The sequence below is a fragment of the Clinocottus analis genome, unplaced genomic scaffold (assembly GCF_023055335.1).
Source record: "Clinocottus analis isolate CAN_PGR_092001 unplaced genomic scaffold, fCliAna1.0.p SCAF_20, whole genome shotgun sequence".
Taxonomy (NCBI): domain Eukaryota; kingdom Metazoa; phylum Chordata; class Actinopteri; order Perciformes; family Cottidae; genus Clinocottus; species Clinocottus analis.
In genome coordinates, this window is record NW_027175932.1 from 2,461,609 (window position 1) to 2,485,312 (window position 23,704).

Below are 23,704 nucleotides of genomic sequence, written 5' to 3' on the forward strand. Positions count from 1 at the left end.
ACAATGTCTTTCATTTTATGTATTTCATGTATTTCCTCAAAGAATTCGCTCCTAAAACACAAAGAAAAACATGAAAATGTATAAAGTTTTTGCTCTCACAGGAAAAACCCCTCCTTACCTGCAGGCTGAATCATCTGCGTTTTAAAATATGTGTCATCGTCTAGAGGTCGCCAACGCAGATGGATTTGATATTTATAGCCGTCGTTGGCGTGGATGGCTGAAATTGGGTTTCTCTAATTCCCGCTGTGGAGGCAGAGTGGAGATCAATTGTTGCCATCAGTGATTGTGATTGATCCTCTGAGCGGGGTCAGAGCACATGGATGTCTCTCCCACACCTCCGCCGGGATGCTGCGAGCCGTGTCGGGCTTTAAAAACAAGATAAAGAGGGACACAGTGTCACTTTATGGGACTCAAAGATGCAGAGAACCTGCTTGTAGCTGCATATAGATGACAGAATATTTGTGTTTCATGCAGCGCATGCAGTGCTTTTCATCACCGTTTCCTCTGCTGAGAGCCAAGTGAGAAAATGTGGAGGTGAGCATGCGTCTGTCGAGTGTGTGACGGAAAGAGGAGGGCTCAGAGGAAGGGGAGAGAGAGAGAGAGAGAGAGAAAGAGAGAGAGGGAGGGAGAGAGAGAGAGAATACACTCCAGAAAGCAGAGATGTGAGTGTGTCAGAGCCAGAGAGAGAGAGAGGGATCCAAGGACAGACGGCACTGAGGGGAAGAGACATCCTACACCACACATCTCTGTAACAGACAAGACAGATCTTGACATTGGGAGGAAGACGCATGTCTCCATCAGAGGAGCGCTCAGGACAGGATAGCTCCCAAAGCTGCTGAGACAAACACATGCCAAGGACTGCACAGAGAGAGAGAGAGAGGGAGGGAGAGCGAGAGGACATTTCAGTGAGGACAAAACAGGGTGGAAGAGGCACCAACTGCAGGTTTATTTCTGTGGCTTAAGAAGAGCAGCTTAAAAAACAAACAAAAAAAGCTGTCTGGAGAAAGAAGAGGGGGGTTTCTCATCCACTCTGTCTCTCGCCGTCTTGCTGCAGAGAGCTCCCACTCCTGTCTCCAATAGCCACCGAGGAAGAGACCAGAGGAGCTTTCACGGCGCCCGAGACCATGAGCGAGGCGAAGAAGGGCGAGCTCGCCATCCGGGATAAAGCCATCCTGCACCAGCAGAGGCGTCTGAAGCAGGCCACCCAGTTCTCACACAAGGACTCGGCTGACCTCCTGCCCCTGGACGGGCTCAAGAGACTCGGCACGTCCAAGGACTTGGTGAGTGGACTTTGAGAGACTCTAAAGCGGCGCTCGAGGGCGATCGGGGTCGTGATTGATGTGGTTGGGAGAGCTTGAGCCAGGTGCCGAGAGCGGGAGTGGAAGCAGGTAGACGGGAAAAAATGGAAAGGTGTCCACAGACGTGATTGATTGTGAAAGAATACCTCGCTGATTGCGCTCAATCCACAATGTGTGAATCACGATAGAAAGGGTCCACTTCCACTTCATCATGTGGAGGGTCCCAATTAGAGAGGACGAGGAGAGCGAGTCCACGTTGCGGCTACGTTTCCCGCCCTTACCGACCACGTGCAGCCTCGTGTCCATGGATCACGCTCGGACGAACGGTTCCGTCTCAAGCTAAGATACGTCTTATAGACGTGAATATTTTAAAGGTTACATTGTATTTTGCATTATTTAGCACCTTATGTAGTCTAGAAAAGGGTCGACGTGGTCATGTGATTGTAAATCTACAGGAACTGTTGCACAAACTAGTTGACGCTGATGCAAAGCCATGGATACAAAATGTGTTTCAAGCGTTGTTTCTTCCTCGGTAAGACCTACATCGCCCACAATGCAACTGCGCTGCCAACAGCTCAGTCGGTCAGGCGTGTTATGCTAGTAGCGGCTAATGTAGCCCGGACGAGGAGCAAGCTACGGAGGTCCAAGATCACTTCTTTCAAACTCCACACCAACAGATTCATTACTTCTTTTAAAACGTTTTTAAACTTGTAGTGCTCGAACCAAACCAACGCTGCCTCAAGTGACATCATTTGAGGTTTTTCATCGGTGGGGGAGAATCTGCTTAATTAATGGATTAATCATTTAGTCTAATACATGTCAGGATAATGTCAATGCCAGAGTCCGAGGTGACCAACAGCTAGTATGAAAAAAAATGCTTTAAAAAAACGGAACAGCTTTTTTAAATCATATTTTGCAAATCTTTGATTGATTAATCGACCAACGGTTTTAGCTCTAGAGGAGACGGCCTCTGTTTGACTCGTGAAACTCGAGTATGAGCACCAATACGCTCCTTCATCTCCTGCATTAACTCGCAGACCCGATAAGGAAGTCGAAAGGTTCATGAAAGATTCAGAGTCTTGCACTTTGACAAGAGGAAGGAAGCGTGAAGTCAAACAGCAACAGAGCTCTGAGCTCAAACAGAGAGAAGTCATCACACATTCAGGAACACACACACACATTTTTGACATATAAGGATGAAAGACATCTCCAACCTCTTCCCTTCCTCTTCCTCCAGAAGCCTCATAAACCGAAGCCAGTGTAAACTCAGGAGGAAACTCCCCGTAATAATCTGAGCAATTTATTACTCCTGCTCTCCTGTGACACAGTTCTGGTTTTCATGGCGGCGTTCCAGAAACCCCAGAGCGCTCCAAGAACCTCCACGCCGTCACTCTGGCACCGCTAAGCGGCACCGGCAGTGCTGGGTGAATATCACATGCATGCATGTCTGCCAGGTTTTAATACCAACATTTGCTGCTAGAAAAAAATATCCTACCCTCCTCCTCTTCCTCTTCCTCCTCCTCCTCTTCTTCTCCCGCTGAGTCACATCTTTTTGTGACTGACAAGTGTGCCGATAACAAGTCGACGGTATTTAAGGTATAATTATTTCTCGGTTTCAGTCATGTTGTTGGCTGTAATATCTCTACTTTTAGACGGATCGTCATGAAAATTGGCGCACATGTTCATGGTCCCCAGAGGATTAATCTAAAGCTGCTTTCCCACTCGCGTCTGGCTTATGCCTTTATTAGGAAATGTTACAATCAGCATTTATTCCCAGGACAAATGGCCTCCGTAATCGGCATTGATGGACACATGACCACCTGGTGGTAATCTCCGCCCCCTTTTCTGGTGCGATGCCACGGAGGCCGTCAGGAGAAGTGAATGTATAATAAATAGAAAGAGGCATTTGTTACTACTTTGGGCCTGACATTTGTGGGTTTCGAGTGGAATATCTCAACAAATATTATGGATTGTCATCCGATTAGATTCAGACATTCATGTAGATTCATTTGAATAGCTTTGGTGGATCCCTTCATTTGTCATGTGGCACCACCGTCAGGTCAACATTTTCATTTGTCCAATACTTTGACGCCATCTTGGATTTTGAGGTCTGGGTTCGGTGGTTGTTTTTCGAAAGACTTTCCGAGTTCAGGTCGAAAGGTTCCCGTCTTCCAAGTTCACGTGGATGCAGAAATGATCCACGAAAACGAGAAGTTTGAAGGCGTCGTCTTGATTTGTGCTAACGTTAGTTTGCTAACATGCTAAATGCCAGACTCGTAGGGGTTTGGCAACCCGAAAATACATTATTATTATTCATTCTTCACACAAGATAAGGTTTGGGAACCTTTCCTTGCCTCTGTTTGTAAGACAATCAATCAATTTGAAGACATCGCGATGGGCTTCGGGACTATTTTTGACAGACAAATCAAGAGATTGTTTGATTAAGAGAACAACAGAATAGTTGCAGCTTTATCTACACTGCTTCCATTAAGCGCACACAAAAGATGTCACAAAAGTTTAAATGTTTTGGGACTTCGGCGGCTCTTTATTAAACCAAAACTCCGCGTGTAAACACTATTAAAGATTCAAATGAAAAAAAGATAATCCAAGTCACGATAATAGTCCCTGAAACTCTTTTTGATTCATGCCGCGTGAGGTTGAACTCGTCTCTCTCGTGACTCAAGCTGCAGGCCCGGAGCGCTCTCCTATCCTGATACCAATTATCTCCTCTCGGATAGTTATCTGAAACACAATTTCTGGAGCAGATGTGGCCGACGGGGGAGAACCGCATGGCGCGCATGTCGTCTGTAACGAGAGATTTTCCACGTGTCGGGGCGCAGTCCTCCTGTATCTCTTCTCTGCAGCCGCCGCCGCCGTCTTTCAGGCGCTGAATGGACACTAAACGTGACGAAAGCGCGATGCGTTTGAGGCGGCAGAACCCTCGCGGGTCCAGAGATGAGATCATCGGGCGCGATAACGCGGATTCGCTTGTTTGTCTGCAGGTCGTTTGACTGCATTTCCATTTTCCCTGTTGGATTATAGATTTTTATTTATTTAATTACTGCTGAAGAACGAATGTTTTCCTTCCGGCTCGTTGCCTCCTTACACCAAAAAGGTCACGTCTTGAATGTGAAACGCTGACAATAACAATAAACCATCGTTTAAAAAAAAGATATGATTCATTACTGGAAGCTTGGTGTTTCAATCAGGATGAAGAAATCGGAGGAGTCGCCCCCTAGTGGCCATTAGAAAGAATGCAGGTTCTGTACTGTACATTTGCTTCACTTTTCAGTTCCCGAAAAAGAGGTTGTCGCCTGGATTTGGCAGAATGGAGTTATTTCGTGAATGCAGACTTAATATTTTAACTCCATGAATGATTACCTCCATAAATAATTCAACTTAAGATGCATATAATCATTTTTATGATCCATTTTTCAAGCGAAACTGCCAAACATTGACTGGTTTAAGCTTCTCAAATGTGAGATTTCTTTTCTCTGATTTCAAATTGAATAACTTTGTGATTTTAGACATTCAGCCGTCGAAATAAGCAATTTGAAAATGTCTTTCTAAATAGGGACGATGACCAAATAGCTAAGCTAAGCTACCTATCTCGTCCAGTTTCATACTTAAAGACACAACGAGTGGCATCAATCTAATCATCTAACAATTTGCGAGAAAGCAAAAACAAGCCTGTTTCCCAAAAAACATCGAACTATTTTCTTAAAACATAACCGAATGGCTGCTACAGAATAAGTAAAGATGGCGGACGCTCTTCGGTCTCCATGTCACACACAAACCCTTGTGGCTGTGACCTCGTCTTGCCTCCTCCTTAATTTCTCCTCGCTGGCCTGTCCGGTGTGTAATCCAGCAGCAGAGCCCCGTTACGTAAGAGTGAATTTGTTTTTGCTGCTCTTTTAGCCCGAGGTCCTCTTCCTCTCAGCAGCATCATCCTCACTCCGGCCATGTTGCGCTGCACAGTTAAGTGGAGCAGTGAGCATGAAAAGGGCAGAAAATCCAGCGCTCTAACGCAGAGCGATGGAGGGGAAGGAGAGAGAGACGGATGGAGACGAGGTCATGGAGGATGCACGGGTTTACTGGGGAGGATTTACGTAACGCCATGCAGGGCTTTGAGCAGATACGTGGGTGTGAGATGTAGGAACTGCAGAGAAGGAGAGTGTAGCTGCGCGTGTTTGGGTTATTGGGTTGGAAACATCAGGGCCCGGTTACAATAACACCTGAGCTCAGCATGAACAGAGTTGTTGCGCAACCACCGTGTAATCTCACGGTGTACACGCTCAGAATGAGGAAGATGAATGTGAAAGAGGAAAGATGACTCTCAAAAATGACCCCAATCGGATGTCTTTCATGTCTGTGTTGCAGCTTCCAACATTAAAAAAAAATATTATGTCTAATTGAACACAAAACACAGAGCCAGGCTAGCAGTTTCCCTCTGTTTCCAGTCTTTATGCTAAGCTAAGCTAACCCGCGGCTGGTCACAGTAGTCTGCAAGAAACTAAGTAAACGTATTTCACAAAAAGACTATTCCTTCATGCAATGAAATATCAGCTAATGTGTAAACTGCACTGTCGTCAACGTACATGTTTTTAAAATTGTAAAAAAAATCATAAAGACATGTTTGTTGCCGGAAGCGTCAACAAACATGGTGTCCACCTCGTGTTGCTCTACGTGCTGCAAACGGAGAAGAAAGCCTCTTTCAGTTGTCCGTTTGCTCATGCGGCTCTCTTACAGACGAGTGAGTCTGAAACCTGTGTGTGTGTGTGTGTGTGTGTGTGTGTGTGTGTGTGTGTGTGTGTGAGTGAGTGAAGGCCTGCCTAATCGACAGCTTGCAGTCTCAAGGTGCTTTCTGAGGATGATCAAAAGCTACAGAACTGGGCTCACAGGAGGAACTGAGCTATTTAAGAGCATTAAATACAACTTAAGTCATGATTTACTAAACATTCTGTCCAAAAAAAACATTTCCTAAATATAGATAAACCGCCGTGAGGAGGCGTTGTACTATCTCCTGTCCTCAGAAAGAGTCCTGACTTCACACGAGCAGACGGCGAACACCAGGTTCATATTTTCATAAAGATTCACTCGACAAACTCGGTTGTTTATTTGTCCCCCAGAAGGCAAAGTGGGCGCTTCAAAGAAGAGCAAACACGACGATGTCACTCAGTGTGATCGCCGGGCTCTGGGGGAGGTGGAGGGTTCGGTTCTTCCTGTCCCCTCCAAAACAAACAGCGTTGAAGCCGGGGGTTCGGGGTGTATTATTAGCTCGGGGGAACCATTAGGTGGGCTGGAGAGAGAGAGAGAGAGAGAGAGAGAGAGAGAGAGAGAGAGAGAGAGAGAGAGAGAGAGAGAGAGAGAGAGAGAGAGAGCGAGAGAGAGAGAGAGAGAGAGAGAGAGGGGTGGGGGGGAGGTGGAGGTTAGTGTGAACCCGTCGCTCTCCGTGGCATCTGGAGCTGTGGATGGGTGGCAACGCTTCCTCAGCTGCTCCCTCGGAGGGGAGGAAGCAGAGGGAGGCTAAAAATACACGAGAAAAAACAAAAACGACAAACAGGAGAGGAGACTCTGAGACAGAGAGAACGAAGAAGAGGAGGAGGAAGAGGAGGAGGTGTTTTTGTTCATTTTTTGGTTGTGAAAAATGACACCTCGGCCACAAAAGTAGCTTAAAATGTAATATTGGTGTTTTTAATTCATATGTATGAAAGGGAAAGTTCAAAATTAATACCTGAAACCGAAAAAAAATCATAATTTACATTGAGAAAATAAAACGTCACATTCGGAAGCGTGATAAATGACTAAAATAATATTTATTTTACCAAAAATTGTTGTTTCTGTTGATCGACTAATCGATTAACAGCTTTAAGTCCAAGTCATCGGGATGATTTATGAAGTTATTGTTAAAAATAATCAACATTTTGTTAAATCAAGACCTTAAAGAAACAAAAACATTTTGCTTTCTTTTCTAAATTAGTTTAGGATTTCTTTCTTCTTAAGACAGAGCCCGTCTTTGTGCTAAGCTAACGAGCTTCAACCTCACAGCTTTAATTAGCATATTAGCGTGGTATCGATCTCCTCATCTGACTCTCACGGTTTGCGTTAAATCAATAACGTTTATCGACACAATGCAACAAAGTAACTGCAGTAAAGAAACAGCTGACTTTGTCTTCGTAGCGTTTCACGCTGGAGACGAACAACGGCCTCCTGAGTGACAGTCCTGTGTTTGTTTGATGCTTTGATGAAAGAGCAACCAGTGGATCAACTCATGAAGGAAGATAAACACATCAGACTACACGTATGGGACCAAAAGCTAATTGAAGAATCGCAGCGCTAATTGGTGACCGCGTCTGTTTTATTACATTGATTAATTACTTTTTAATAAAATAATTCATTCATTCATGATATAGTGAAGAGACTGAACGCAAAAGTAGGAACGCAACAGAGGAGCACGGAGAGAGAGAGAGAGAGAGAGAGAGAGAGAGAGAGAGAGAGAGAGAGAGAGAGAGAGAGAGAGAGAGAGAGAGATCAGGAGGAAGTGGAGAGGCGGCAGATGTGGAGCTGCTGGAGGCGCCCGGACGGTGCAACAGGAAGTCAGCCGGGGGGGGGGGGGGGGGGGGGGGGGGGAGAGAGAGAGAGAGAGAGAGAGAGCTGCCTGTTGCAGTCAGATAATTAGTCCACAATATGAAGCCTCTAATCTGACTCGCAGAGGGATAAATACAGAGAAGAAGAGACAGAGAAGAGGAGGAGGAGGAGGAGGAGAGGATGCTGGGTCTTGAGGACTGGTTTGGACTGGTTATCATGGTCGGGGGTCACCGCAGGACGCACATGAGCAACATCAGCAACAGACCACGAATGAATAGACACAAAGGAACACCGTGTCCGTCAGAAAAACCTGCTCAATATATCAAAAAGCAGACAAAGTCCAAGTGCCGTGAGGAGAAACATCTCTATGATTTACCGCTGAACCGTCACAGACACATTCGCTGAACGTCGCCTGCTCGCAGAATCGATGTTTCTCTGGCGCTGCAGACTCCAGAGCAGTCTGAAGCAACAAAGACCAGACGCCGACCGCTGAAATGAAATCACATTGTGTCGGTTCTGTCAATCAGATTCGATCTTCGCTTCCACGAAGTCCTAATGAGAGCTCGGAGGAGGAAGACTCGGCCTCTCCTCCTTCGTCTCCAGGCCGTGACATCGTTCCTCCTCCTCCTCTTCCTCCTCCCTCGCCTGTTGAACAGAAACTCTGCCGTGCCTTAATAATAATCAATCCTCATGAATATATACAGACTCACCCACTGAAAGACGCACGCAACCCTGGATTTGACATTATTCCCCCTTTAATTCATGTTTTTCCAATTGGCCCGAGAGGATAATGAGTGTTATTCCTGTAAATAAATGTGTGATTTATCCAGTGAGTGCAGGTGGAAACGAGGTCAACTGGTTAACACACGGAGAGGAAGAGGCCGACAATAAAACACACAACAACACAAATCAACTCAAAAGAGGAGCTGCTGATTGAATTTGATTAGTTCAGGTGTCAAGGAGCTCAATGTGAAGAGGAGATTACTTTATTTAAATTGTTTTTATGTTACGCTCGCGGTTTGAGTTGTTTTTATGAATGAATGAGATCAGTGGAAGGAAATAGTGATTTTCAATAATTGTAATGGGAATTATAAGGAGAGGATAAAAGAGGAGATGAGGAGAAAGAAGAATAGAAATGGAAGAGAAGTAATAAGAGGAAGAAAAGAAAGTTATGAAAAGGTGATGAAAGGAAAATAGAAGACGACCAGAGGAGAGGAATTAGAAAGGGAAGGAAAAGAAGTAAGAAAGGAAGGAAAGAAATCAGGATGGAAAGAGAAGAGGAGAGATGGAAAGAGGAGAGATGTAGAGAGGAAAGGAGAGATGTATAAAGGAAAGAAGAGATGTAGAGAGGAAAGGAGAGATGGAAAGAGGAGAGGTGAAGAGAGGATCATCACTTCCTGTTGAGGAGCTGGACCACAGCTGGAGCTCGAAGGGGAACGAATGGACGAAAGAGACACGATGTGATCACTGAGTTGTTCTCCAGCTTTCACAGGAAGAGAGAGAGAGAGAGAGAGAGAGAGAGAGATTGTATGTGATCACTTCTCAATGACCTGGCAGACGGTCAGAAATGACTTCTCCTTGATCTGTCGAGGTGTTGCATTGAAGCTGCTCCACCTCGGAGGCGTCAGCGTGAGGAGACACCATCACGGTGTCGAGGCCTCTTGGGACTCGATGCTTTCTCTCATTTATTGTTCCATATTTCTCCTCGCTGCGCGCCGCTCAGCAACCCATGAAATCGTCCTTCATTTAAATTCAAGTCAGGAATACTTGAACGGCAGAATCGAGCTTTGCCAAGTGCAGAAAACATTAAATAATGACCAGTACTGTGAGACTCTTTTCCATCATTCTTGCGTCTACACAACCGCTCATCAAAACAACGGCATCGACGGCGCTTTCTCCAACTGGAACATTGTGAAGTGAACCAATGTGTGAGCGCACAGCGGCCGCCAGACCTGTTGATTGTGTTTGGAAAGAGGTGGAGGGAGGTGGAGGGAGGTGGAGGCCACTCAAAGCTGCTCGACAGCAGAGGGGAGGCAGATGGGAACGTCCGTTTTGTCAACCGAGACACTTAAAAGGACGACTTTATGGCTCCACAGATGCCGGTGTTGGCTGGTGAGGCGGTTATTCAGCCTGTTGTCGGCCCGTTTCCATGAAATCTGACTTTCAAAATGTCTTAAATTAAACTTAAACTCACAATGCTGCAAAACCTGTGGAAATAAAAACATGCATCAAGAAATGAGCATTCAGGACACAATACCAAATAAATACAATTTCAATGCATAAGGAAAATACAATAGTGTGGAATAGTAGAGAGTGTGCGTTAGCAAACAACATGGCCGCCAGGCGGAACGCCGTGCTAGCTTCCTTTAATGTCAGCTGACACTGATGACCTGAAAGCTGTCGCTGGAATTGGCTTTCATGACATGATTATGTGACCTCAGGTAGTTTGAAAGGCAATTTATTTCCCCTCCCACTGAAAGTGAGCAATTCACATCTCAGTGTGTAATTTCGTGAGGAGGAGGAGGAAGAGGAGGAAGAGAAATGCCACAGACGATGCTACGCTAGCTTAAACAGCAGCACTTAAAACCACCTGAGCGTCCACATGTTAAAGTGGTCTCTTGTTACGGTGCGATGGCTCTTGTGAATCATCTAAAATGACAGACGACAGCTTTACATAAACCGACAGCTTTACACTCACTTCACAGCAAACAAAGATGGCGGACGCTCTCGTATCGGGAAGAATCACAACGTTGCAGCCTGTGATCTAAAGTGTGACCAATGTTTGTGTGTGTGTGTGGATTTACTATGAATGTCAGTGCTTAAATTAATATACTATATAAATCAGCAATCTGCTTATTCATCCATTTAAAAAGCTACAAATCATTTGTAATCCAATGTGTTAGTAAGATTTGATGCACACAGATGCTCTCTTTTCCAGTTTTATCATCGTTTATGGAGTGACAATTTTGAAAGTAAACTTTGTGCAGCCTTGTGTTACAGCTTTGCAATTAAACCACAACACACATTGTTCCTCCTCACAAAGCGGCTGCAGAGGAGGAACCGGCCCCATTTCATCCGACACCTTAATTACTGACCTCATGAAGTGTAGCTGCATTTCTTAGAAACTGACAATGCTGAGAAATAAGTGGGAAGGTACTCAGTTAAACAGAAATCTTCTGGTAATTAATGTTAGCAGTACTCCACCTTTAGTGTCCTATGCTCTACTAATAGTGTGTAACAGTCTGTATTATTGATTAATCTGTTGATTATTGTTGATTTTCTGGTTTTTACTTTGGTCTATGACAAAACTATCCATCCCCGGTCCTCTGAAACCAAATTGACGTCTTTAAATGTACCCAAAGATATTCAATTTACAGCAACTTAATGGTCTAGAAATGCAGCAAATCTCACGTTTGAGGACCTGTAACCATAAAGTCTTCCTCAACTATGTATCAAACATACTAAAAACATGTATTGGTCCATTTTTTTTCTGGTAAAACTGGACTCATCTTCTCTCTCATGTCTCCCGCCTCCAGCAACCTCACAGCATCGTCCAGCGCCGCCTGATGGAGGGGAACATCACGCGGCTGCGAGGCGAGGCCCGGGACGCCAACGGCCGGATCCCCTCCCCGCTGGCCGACTCCAAGGACGGACCCGCCGACGCCGAGGAGAGGAGCGAGAGCACCGCCGACGACTCCACGGAGGAGAGGGAGTCCCTGGAGGAGAGCGAGAAGAGCCTCCGGTCGGACGAGGAGGACGACAGCAGCGAAGCCGGAGCCCGACCGCCGGCGGAGAAGACGGAGAGCTCCGCCCTCCTCGCGGCTCTGGTGGTTCACTGCAAGGTACGGCACCTCGCTCGCCAAGCTTTGACCCGTTCTACTACACCGCACGAGCGCTGGAAAACAAGAGACAGTGCCGCTCTGTGCCCGTGACTCATCCCTCGAAGCCCACTCTGTGTTTATTCTTCCCCTACAAAGCATGAAAAGCTTGGCAGGACCAGTGGCTGTCTGGTCGGAGCAGAACAACCGAGAGCGCTGAGTCATGGTGACCGAGTCCGACCCGGCCAACGCGTCCACATGGGTCAGAACAAAATCAGCGCTACGAGGGGCTTGAAAATCAGGACAAAAAGAAGGAAAACTACACGTTTGAATCGGGGTTAACAGTTCGTGCAGCTCTCTCGCTTCAGGCCTACGCAAAAAAACACTTCACAAACCTCTGCTTTTACCTCCGTGTGGCTTCGCTGAATCCTTTTTAATCACAAAGGAGTTGTTTTTCTTTGTGTTTTACGAGCTCCTTGTCCTCAGTGTGAATTAGCGGCTGCAGTGAAGACGACAGCAGTATGCACACATCGGTGCTTCAGGACATTGCACAGTGGACGAATCGTTGCATGACCAAGCTGACACATCTCTCTTCACCTATTTCCTGTCAACTCTCCACTTGCTGCTATCAATAAGAAGGCAAAAAATACTTTTCACTTAGGATAAGGGTTAAGATCACGGGCGTTCAAGGATTTCAGTTTGGCTGAGAAGTACTGACTCGAAGTCTGGGCTCACTTAATCATACATTTCCCACAATGCATCTAAATAGGGCTTTCAGTGAGCTGGTAAACGTCCACGTCTCTGTAACTCCTTATCAAGCTTTTCCAATAAGAAACAACCCCTGTTGTCCAACAGAGTCACATAAAAAGAACAACGTTTCTTTTCATGGACGCACTTCAACAAAAAGGACTTTCCTCTCTCAATTGTCCCTCTTGTCGCAGTCAAGATGAAATATCTTCATCTCGTATCGGGCTCGTAACATATTGGGTGTGGAATTAATGCACAGATGCTCCGACTCAAAATGACACCAACTTTTCCAGAGATGTTGCCGGTGGACAGACAACCAGTAGATAAATATTACCAATATTGAACACTAAGAGATAAGATAAGAGCAGCGAGGAATGACACCAAGGACGGAGCCAATATTATCCCAAGAAAGAAATCAATGCGGTGACCAAACAGCGTCCGTTCCCCGCGGTGTTAAAAGTTCGCAGCACGAGCAAACCTCTTCAGACCTTTCTGGTATGGATTCAGCGGTTTTGCCCTGTTACTCATTGTGCTTTGCTCGGTTGTGTCATCAACTTATTAAACGCGAAGCGTTCCTTCCGTTACTCATTCGCCGGCTATTTTTAAACTGTAGGATTTCTGCACCGCTGGGACGGAGACAAAAGAGCCGGTTTGTGAACCTGCTGATAAGCCACGAGGACAAAGGAGGCTCAGTCCAGCGAGCGAGGGTCACAACACGGCTCAGGGACACTGAACGTGGTTATTTCCAAGGGGAATATAGACTTACTTAACACACTAATAGGCTGAAAGGTGCTAGATGTTAACCTTCCAGCAACCTGTGATACAAATGTACAGTTACAATACAATGTCTATGAAATATCTGTGAAAAAAATCGTATAGAAGCTTTATTCCCACCTTCATTCATTTGAGTTACAAACATATTTTTCTCTGCACACAAATTCAAAATGTCCAGTGGTTTGCATACTAGTTTGATTGGATCAAAGTCTCTGGTGTTCGTCACTATTGCACTGAAAACACAGCTCTCTCGTTAGCGTCGCTGTCTGTGTCACTGGGGATTTGAAGGCTGTCGGTAGCCTGAAACTGCTGCTGAAACTCATCCTCAGACTGATAACAATTTAAATATACAGCAAAAACTGAATGAATCCCACGCCGAGAACATGATACATCTTCGCGAGGATGTGAAGAAGTAGGAGGATTAAATAAAGAAACACTTGACACCTCAGTTTGGAGATAAATGGCCGTGTCCTTGTGCCGTCTTACAGGACAGGAAGGGTTTAAAAACACTGACGGATAAATTTAATGAAGTAGTAGTGAGAACTTTGACCTCGTTCCTTTAATAAAACTCCACTAAAACACTGAGAACGTTGCTGCATCGTGAACTGCAGTTCACCTGAAAGCAACGTTAAGAAGACCAGAAAGCAATAGCAATGAAAGAGTGTCCAGTAATGTATGCGATGCTCTTGATGTTGCATATAATTTATACATGGAGTGAAACGCAGTTCACAGTGTGGGGGTGGCACCTGCTCGCTGCTTCTCTCACATGCATGCAGCTGCACCATATGTTCTGAATGCATCCTTCATTCTACCGTTAGTCTGTTCCCACCTACACACACACACACACACACACACACACACACACACACACACACACACACGTTCCTACTTGTGCACAGGATGCAAACGAAAAGAGAAAGAGGACATTACAGGCAACAGCTCCCATAAACCGTCACAATCTGTCGCGCTGTCGGTTCCTCTGGTGACGGTGGAAGTCAGGAGATGTTTATAAATGTAAAACCACCTGCTGAAATTATGGGAAAACGTGATTTGTTTTTGCGCAGAGAGTTTAATAAGATGATAATAATCTCATATAGTGAGCTAAATCAGTCACGTTGGTGGCAATAAAAGCAAAACAATGAGCCGAAAAGATGTTGATAAGCTCTGCAGAGCTGCAGCCGCGAGTGATATGTTCTCTGGTTTTGTAAACACGAGCGACTCCTTTCATTATTTGTCATTTCATTGCATCGCGTTATGAAGAAATACGATGTTTACGGCGTGTAAATGAACAATGCGGCTTGTGCACGGGTCACTTTTCATGCCCGTGTTTGCTCGGATTAATGAGTTAAATGCACCTGTGACTCGCTTGGTTAATATTTGATGCTCCGGTGGTGCTTTTGAGAACATTAAGTCTTTTTAAAAGTCAAAGTGCACACAACAAACTGAACCATCAGCATGTTGTCAGCAGCATGAACGTAACACATCAGCTAACAGTGAAACTTTAGTTTATAATTAACTTGATTATTAAGTGTTGCACCAAACGCCTGCAGCATTTAACACACAAATAGTGATTTAAGAGTCCAACACAGACTCAAATGGATAACTTTACAAACACAAATCAACATTTGAAGAAAAACTTAATAATAATCCCCTAAAAAAATGTTTTACTGCTGCTTTGGAAACACTCCAGTGGCAGATTTGTTTTTCTTGCAACTAAGTTGATTAACAGGCGACTGAGTTTATTTCTCAGTTTGGCAGTTTCAGTTTGGCGACGTGGGAGCAGAAGGGATTAGTTGAAAGAGAAAAAAAGAGATCAGTGGTTTTCAAAAGGCTCCCCAGAGTTGTGTGAATGTGTAAATGTGTAGTTGTGACTCTTAGCTTCCTCCTCTGTCTCTCTGCAGTGCTGCGAGGCCGACGTCAACGCCGCCATCGACACGAGCAGCAAACACAACCACATCTCCAGCTCCTGCTGCCGGAGGCTGGGGTGAGGAACACACACACACACACACACACACACACACACACACACACACACACATGCACGCACACACACATGCACACACACACACCCATGCAGAAATGCACATGCAGACACAAACACACACATGCATGCACACACACACACGCATGCAGACACACACACGCATACACGCAAAAAAACACACATGCAGACATGCACACACACACAAGCAAACACACACACACACACACACACACACACACACACACACACATATATAATATACGGAAGCATGAAGCTCTTTGACAAAAGTAAACACCCACACTGATAAATAATGAGTTTTTTTCAGTTTTTTACTGAGAAGTAGTGAAAGTAAACTCAACAAAAACAAAAGGAATCATAATAAAATGAGCTTTCAAAGAATTTGCTCGAAAGAAATACGCTTTGAGGATTTAGTCATATCATAAGCTCTTAAGGCAGATTTTTAATCCTGTAAGTAAAGACATCGCCTTCGTCTTGGGGAGCGATATTTAAATGCCAAATGAAGCTGGGTCTTTAGATCAGAGTTAGAGCACTAACTCGTGACATTTTGTTCTCATATTAAGTTGAAATCTGCTTTAAAGGTTAATATTATAATATCGCTGTTCTGTTTGTCTGCGAAATGCTCGTTAACAAAATCAGCACAAGCGTTTGATTGAGTGACACACGAGAAAATCTATTTCTATGAAATGTAATTAAATATTCCCTCTATGTGTGTGTGTGTGTGTGTGTGTGTGTGTGTGTGTGTGTGTGTGTGTGTGTGTGTGTGTGTGTGTGTGTTATTAGACTGGTTCCCGTTCAGGACAGTTCACCGTGCGGTGGGAGCAGCTCAGTGCTGAGTCTGCAGCTGCAGCTCGGCAGACAGACGGTCCAGTGTTCAGCCTTTGTCAAAGGTAGGAATCACACTATATATATATATATATATATATATATATATATATATATATATATATATATATATATATATATATATATTGTCTCCAACCAGCAGCTCTGTGAGGCCGTGAATGCTAACGTCAGCATGCTAACATGCCGCCAACACAATGAAAACACGCTGACGGTGAGCAGGTGTAATGTTTACGACGTCCACCATCTTAGTTCAGTGTGTTAGCATGCTAATAGGTTAGCATGTGTAAGGCCCAGACTCAAAAGGCCGAGAACTGTGCACATCCGAGCTGTTATAACCTTGTGTATCCGACGAGCAAACGATGAGACAAACCGCAAAACCTATGGCCACGATTACAAAGCTCCATCCTGAGAGGGACAGAAACGGGTTCACCAAATGTCACGGCAATCCAATCCAACAGCCTTTAAGATATTTCATTCCAAACCACCAATGTGAAGGTCACGAGAGCAGAGAAATATGAATTCACCCGCCGCGGCGTCTCTTTGGAGATTTTGTTTAAAAAAGATTTAGAGCTGGATATGAGCTCGTCTCTGTACTTAACATTCAGGCAGCAAATCCGGTCTCGTCTCCTCAAAGCACTCAAGGCAGAAATAACCATTAAATAAAAAGGACAGCCGAGGAGAGAATAATATGTTAAAGCAGTAATCAAGAATATTTTCAGGCAAATAAATGTCTGTCTATCTTTTCTGTCACTTTACATCGCCGAGGCAGCGCAATAATGTTGCATGAAAGCGGATACGTCGTCTGTGTCGGGTCCTTTTCTTGAAGAAGTGGAAGATAATTATCATGATCTTACAGATTGTACAGATTGTAAAAACATAAACTGGATTGAATTGAAGTCATCATGGATGAGCAGACACATGAGAAGCATCGTGCCAACAGGAAACCAACTTCATCAACAGAAAACTGTTTCATGAGACAACGCGGTTATTGATGCTTCAGTACAAATACATACAAACAATCTGATCAGATAAAAGAAGGAGAGGAAAAGGTCATTTGCATCAATAGCCATCTCTAGAAGTGAAGTTTATTTTGGTCATCACAGAGCTTTCTTTCCTTTTAAGGATTTTCTTTTTCCAGTTTCTTCTAATTTGAGGTCCATAACATAAATTTGTTTTTTTAGTTGAAAGAAAAATTGTATTTCATACTTCACAGAACTTTAGAACAATATTATTAACCATGAATGTATAAAATATTAGTGGTTTTGCAGAGTCTAACAAAGCTACAGTCGAGATTTTGTTTTTATAAAGTCCCAAACATTTTTTTTTTACCAAAAATGTTTCTTTTGTTTGCTTTGTCTTTCCATTTTTAGTTTTGTTCTGTCTGTCTCTGTCTCTTCCCCAGAGTAAAGCATCTAGAAAAGCGTTATATAAGTTTGAATTATCATCATTATTATTATAAATATGAAGCTACGGCCAGGAGAGCTTTAGCTTAGCTTAGCAGAAAATAGGGATAAAGAAGTCAGCCAACCAGCGCCACTTAAGCACTAAATGACACATTACATATCGTTTTTACACTTTGGTTTTTGCACTAAGCCGAGCAGATACAAGGTGTTAATTAGTGAGCTTTAGCGGCGCCGGTGCAGACGAGCTGTTTCCCACTCTTTCTAATCCTAACGTCAACGAAGCGAACCAGCTGCTGGCCGCCGCCTCGTGTTTACTGTCCAGACGTGAGAGTGGTGTCGAACTTCTCCTCCAACTCTCAGCAACAACAAAACAAAATGAATTCATGAATTTCCCAAAAAGAAACTAAAGTATTCCTTCAAAGTCAGATTATAGTTTCAGAGCCTCAAACCATGAGTCCTTGCTTTAATTTTCTTTGACTTTCCTCCTTGTTATCTGGTCTTCACAAAGGTAGAAGAGCGAGACAAAAACACACAATTATTCATGCTGCAGGTCTCGTCTGGACCTTGTCCTCGATTCCTCCGCTTCAGCGAACGAATAACTCAATCCCAGACTCTTTCACAGACATTAAATTCTTACTTTGGCACCAAAACTCTCACATTGCTTCTTCAAAAGCGCGTCCTCACAAGTATAGACACTTATCAGCAGTCATTAACACAATACTACCACTAACACTGTTGTTGTAGTGGAGATTTCCTCTGGATTCAGCCCAATGCATGCAGGTTCAAATGAGGATGTTCATGAACGGGAATCGTAACGCTTTCAGTTTCCTCTCCTCTCATCTGTCATTTCTCTTTTCCACTTGCAGAGGATGAGGCGTTTGAGCTGTGTCTGGGTCTTCACACTCTGTTGGAACTCAAAGTAAGGTCCTCATTTGCTTTGCTAATATTTTTAAAAGCCTTATCTTTTGGTGTGTGTGTGTGTGTGTGTGAAACGGCTTTTTAAAAATAGGCAAAAAAGACGAAAAAAAAAACCATTAAAAGGGGAAAGATGGAGGCACACGTTCCTAAAAGCAGCTGCACTGTATTTAGTGTTATCTAAAGGGAAAGGCTGGTGGTATTTTAGGGTCCCGCTACCTGCTGGATCCCCACTGTGCAGGTAAAACCCAGATAAGAGCGAATTGAGGACATCTTGTGAGCTGGAATTGTTGAAATTGCACATATGAAAATGCAATTTAAACCTCATACCTCCTGATGGCGTGCTCTCTCGCCACGAAGCACGTTTTGTTTGTTTGTTTGTTTGTTTGTCAGCAGGATTATGGGAAAACTACCGGCCTGATTTTCATGAAACCTGTAGGAAGGGTGTCACATACACACTAATTAGAAACCTAATCCATTTGGTAGCGTATTCAAAGCCTGTGGCGCATTGCACATGTGTTTTTTTTTATCTCTTAATGACCTTTGCCGGAGGCCTGAACTCTCAGAGTGCCCCTCTGGTTCCAGTATTACGTCTGGTTAATATCCTCCCAAAATCAAATTAAGGGAGCGACTTGAGGGCATTAAGGCACATAACCTCTTTTTTCTTAATTTTGTACATTAGCCCTTGAGGACTTTGTAATGTCAGATGAACATTTATTTCCCTGTGATGAGCCAAGATTCCATAAACACAACAGTAATTAAATATGATTACTGGCTAAATCCATCGTTAACATACGGACCGCAAAAACAACTCATGCTTACTTTCTACTTAAGGACTCGGATACTACAGACGTCATTGTCTCAGTTGTCCCCCATGTTGGGAACCGCCGATGTGCCACTGATTGTGCGTTTCCTCTCTCAGTGCTGCCTGGACCTGAGCAGTCGGGTGCTGAAGCTGCAGGGCTTCGGCGACGAGCTGCCCTTCCTGAACCCCTCCACCGACAGCCGGTGCCAACACGACACCAACGAGAACCTGTGATCCCCGAAAAAAAACCTCCACGGCGGCGACCGCTTTTCCTCAAACCTCGCCCGGTTGCAGCAACGGCGGCGCGAGTCCGATCCCGGCGGCGCTCGCACGCCGCCAGACCGCGGACGAGCATCCTCCGCCGTCGTTCTCCAGTTTACATCAACGTGTTTGTAGGACATTCGCCATAATTATCTCTTATATTAAATTAGTTTAGTTTACACAGCGGGGGATGAGCTAATCTCTATCAATCTAATCTTTTTGATTATATCGTGCGTTCAAATCCGATTCCTCAGCTGAGATGCTCGGGTCCACTGAGGCTCTCTAAAAAGGGAAGACCATTATAATCATTTGACGTGAACTTTAGTGGATTATTTTGTGATTTGGCTGTATAAAACATTACTTTAAATCATCAAGTAAATTAAAAAAGTGTTAAATTGTAAATCATTTCAGTTTAAATGGTGTCAAAGGAATTGTTTCATACTTTGGGACGCATGCTCGTTAATTTTTACTTGCTGAATTCAATGACAATATGACGGATAGCCGGTTAGCTTAATTTAGCTTAGCATAAAGACTTGAAACGGGGGGAAACGGCTAGCCTGGCTCTGTCCAAAGGTACCAAACCTACTCGTGTCTCCAAAGCGCACTAGTAAACTTGTTACACGTTTGTTTAATTCGTAAAAACACTGAATACATGAAGTTTCACGGTGAAGGAAGTCTGCTAAAATAGTGGAGCTGCTAGCATATAAACCCTCACGCGAGCTAGCACTTTCATCACAGTGCTTGCACCGATTAAACCGTTGGCTCGTAACCTTTTATGACCGACTTGTGGACCAAGTCAGACTTTACGCTAAGCTAAGCTAAGTGCTGCTATCTCTAGCTTCATACTTAACGTACAAACAGACGTGACAGAGGTAGCATCTTCTCACTGTACTCTCATCAGGAGCATCAATAAACGTCAAAAACGTGTCGGTACTCAGGATCCCCTTTTTAAAAGGAAATCTTTTGAGAAGTTTTATGAAGTCTTTCGTAATTAGTTTGGATCCGGCTACCTCTTTAAGAGATGAGGACGGTTTCTCGTCTCGAACTTTAATTAGAGATCTGAGGAAGACGCCACCTCTTCTGACGTACTTCTATTCAGCGTCGTAAAGCCCCGTTTCTTTTTTCTTTCCGCCCGTCAGAAGCCCGATGTGGTTCAGTTTTCCAGGAGCTTCACTCCCAGCCTGTCACAGCCGAGACTGACTTACAGTAGTTCCTCTCATAAAAATAGACGTCCGGCCATATTTGACTCAGAAAACATCAGAAACATTCCATCTGCATGACTTTGTAAAGTTCTGCCTTTGTACAAGTTTGCATGTTTGTGTACTAGTCTGATTGTGTGTGTGTGTGTGTGTGTGTGTGTGTGTGTGTGTGTGTGTGTGTGTGTGTGTGAGTGTGTGTGTGCGTTAGGAGTCAACGCACTTTATTTTTTCTTGTTTTTCATGCCTTGTTTTGGCTTGTGTTTCACATGAGGGAAAAAGTGGCTTACGTCCATAAATTCCCCCTTCAAACCGGTCCACCGAGCTCCGGTCAGAACAAAGCTGCCAAAAGCCGACTCCAGCTGCCTTCCCGCTCCGCCTCTTTCAGGAGATCTCCATCGCTCGGCTGAGGCGGCGCTCTCTCTCTCTCCGTGCCGATGGCTCACACCCTCCTCTTCACGAAGCCGCTATTCTTTTGCGCGTTCATCACCTTCGTTTCTGGAGCCGACGTTCACTTTTGACGCCTCGTGTTCGTCACAAGAAAAAAAAAAAAACCCCGACTACAGCGCCGCCTGCCTTTCTAGTCTCAAGAACTGCCTCGGATCATCCTGTGCTTTAACAACACCTGAGCCGTGCCGTGCTGTCTGACTGCGCCACCGTATCCACCTGACCTCTGAGGTCGTCCACACGTAGATGTGTTCCTCTTTGATGTCTAGTGACCTTCCTACGCCGTGTGAGAGCAATCGATGTGTGACAGAAATTTATTTTTGGTGTTTCTCTTCTTCTGAACAGTATTTTCTCTGCCTAATAAAAAATATGTATTCTGGCTAACTCTGTATTCATAATCTTAATATTAACTGACAAGGCGTGGAGGAGCGGTGGGCCCTTTTTTTGTTTTGTGGACGCTTTATGTGAAAGGGCAGACATTTAAAAACCTCTAATCTCTCGTCTGTCTGAGTAATGTGAGCCAGCAGACTGGTTGTGGGAGGGCTCCGCTGAGCAGAAGATTTACTGGACCTCACATTGATTCCCATGGTCAGTACTTGCCAAACACTCCTGTTCTGTATGTGCCCTTCGCTGGTGGAGTCGGCTATATAAAGAACAGAGAAAGCAGATGTTCCCACAGCATCAGGGGGCTTCGACAGCTGACCCCATTTGACCGGTGAAGGCTAGTGGCGAGGGTGCAGATTGCAGCCGACTGAATACTCCTCTATTCAGCCCACTTGTAGCGTTGGTTTCCCTTTCGATCATTACAGGTTGGCATTGGGCGCCAGTAAGAGGAACTTCTAACGTGTCATTGTTAGTGGAAGCTACCTGAAACAGCTGGAGGGTTTGGCTGGATAGCATGCTAACGCCGCTACAAAAGGCACCAGATATACAAAATACATCAAACCGAACAGATTTTCATTCACTTTTTCCTGCCATCCGTTCTTAAATATAAAACCAAACACTGGCTTTACCGTGTTTGCGTGTTTGGCGTTGGATGCCAAACAGAAGAGAAAGTCAATACAGTTTCTAACGTGTCATTTTTAGTGGAAAGCTACCTGAAACAGTTGGAGGGTTTGGCTGGATAGCATGCTAACGCAGCTACAAAAGGAAAGAAAGTAATTTCTGTAACTTATACGACTCAAGTCTCCCTCTGAGTTGTATTATTATATCACTACATTGCAGATGCCACTGTGACGAGCACAAGAAACACTAGACGGCTAAACTAATGAGACCAGGTGGGAAACCTACAGGTAGATAGACAGCTACAGAAATGAGTCACCACCAAACAAATCTTTTTGTTGTTGTTGTTCGGGGACACATCTGCATTCGATTGGTTTTGACGCGGCTGTTTCCTGTCAAACTGCATTCATCTTGTCAGAGCTGTCAGCCGATGCTATTTCTTTCCGTTCGGCCTCAGCGTGACAGCCGTCGGCACCGGCAAAGCCACGGGGGAAAAACATCACAGGAACATGAAATTACAGCAAACCTTGTTAGCGAGGATCCCACTCAGAACGCCCCTCCAAGCCGCCCTCGCGTTGCACACCACATCCTGTTAAAGCTGCAGCAGGTAACACCTCTTGCACCATTAGTCACACACTCTCTCAGAGGACGCACTGCGTTTGTTCTTTTCTCTTCTCGTCGGGTGTCACGGGTGTGACAAAAGCGCAGCAGCTGCTTGGTTTTAAAAAAACACAAACGGCTCTCTTGAGACGTCAGAAGAACCGTAGATGTTGACTCTTTGACCTTTTAAGTTGAGCTTCAGGCAGCCGCCGACGCTCGATTGTGTCTGAGCGGTCGGGCCGTTGCATAAAGCGGCGCGGAGAGGCTGTTCTCCTTCAGAGGACAGATGCTGAATACAGATTGGAGTAGAGAGGGCAAACCGATCTGCAGGCGGGAATGACTAATATAAATCTGCACCCAGAGGAGTACAGGCCTTTCAGTGCCCACGACGGGTAGACGTACAGTACACTGCCTGTGTGATTAACCACCCGTGGTATTGTATTTATGGATAATTATTGAGCGAGTAAAAAAAAAAAAGACTACGTATTTGTTATTGTGGTCTTGTCTCTGCTTCTAACAATGCAGTCAAGGGCACGTGAGGGTCAGCCTGGTGTTATTCTAACATGAAAAGACCAAAACCAACAGTGTGTTAGTTTATTGCTCGATATTTCTATGAATTCCCCACAAGCACAAACAGTTATAAAGTGTGCAGAAGCTCAGTATTTATATAACTGTTTTCTATGAGCATTTCAAGGACAATCTAAGTTACAGTATTTTACACACAAAAAAAGTCAGAGGATCGGCACCGTTGGTGGGATTCATCATCTGGGGGATCATGAACGTCTGAACGAAGTTTCCATACAAGTGGAGACGCTTTCAGTCTGGAAACAAAATGGTGGACTGACCAACCGACATTGACCTCTCGAGCGCTCTGCCTCAAAGTGGGATTTGAACCCTTCACATCAAACTCTAATTCAGCAGTAATTTAGCTCTGAGGAAACCGTGTGTGGGCGGGAAAGACTTTTCCTTTGTCGCAGACCTCAAGAGCAGCCAAACTCCTCC

At 44.6% G+C, this 23,704-nt stretch overlaps 1 protein-coding gene across 1 annotated transcript; it reads left to right on the plus strand.

Moving 5' to 3' along the window:
* The first annotated feature begins 631 nt into the window (after positions 1-631).
* Positions 632-21,477, plus strand: nrip2 (nuclear receptor interacting protein 2). The gene is made up of 6 exons (XM_068587138.1): positions 632-1,280; positions 11,423-11,728; positions 15,127-15,209; positions 16,011-16,117; positions 18,343-18,395; positions 19,314-21,477. The coding sequence occupies exons 1-6, from the start codon at positions 1,125-1,127 to the stop codon at positions 19,428-19,430; spliced, it is 822 nt and encodes a 273-aa protein (XP_068443239.1). The 5' UTR covers positions 632-1,124; the 3' UTR covers positions 19,431-21,477.
* Positions 21,478-23,704: the final 2,227 nt, after the last annotated feature.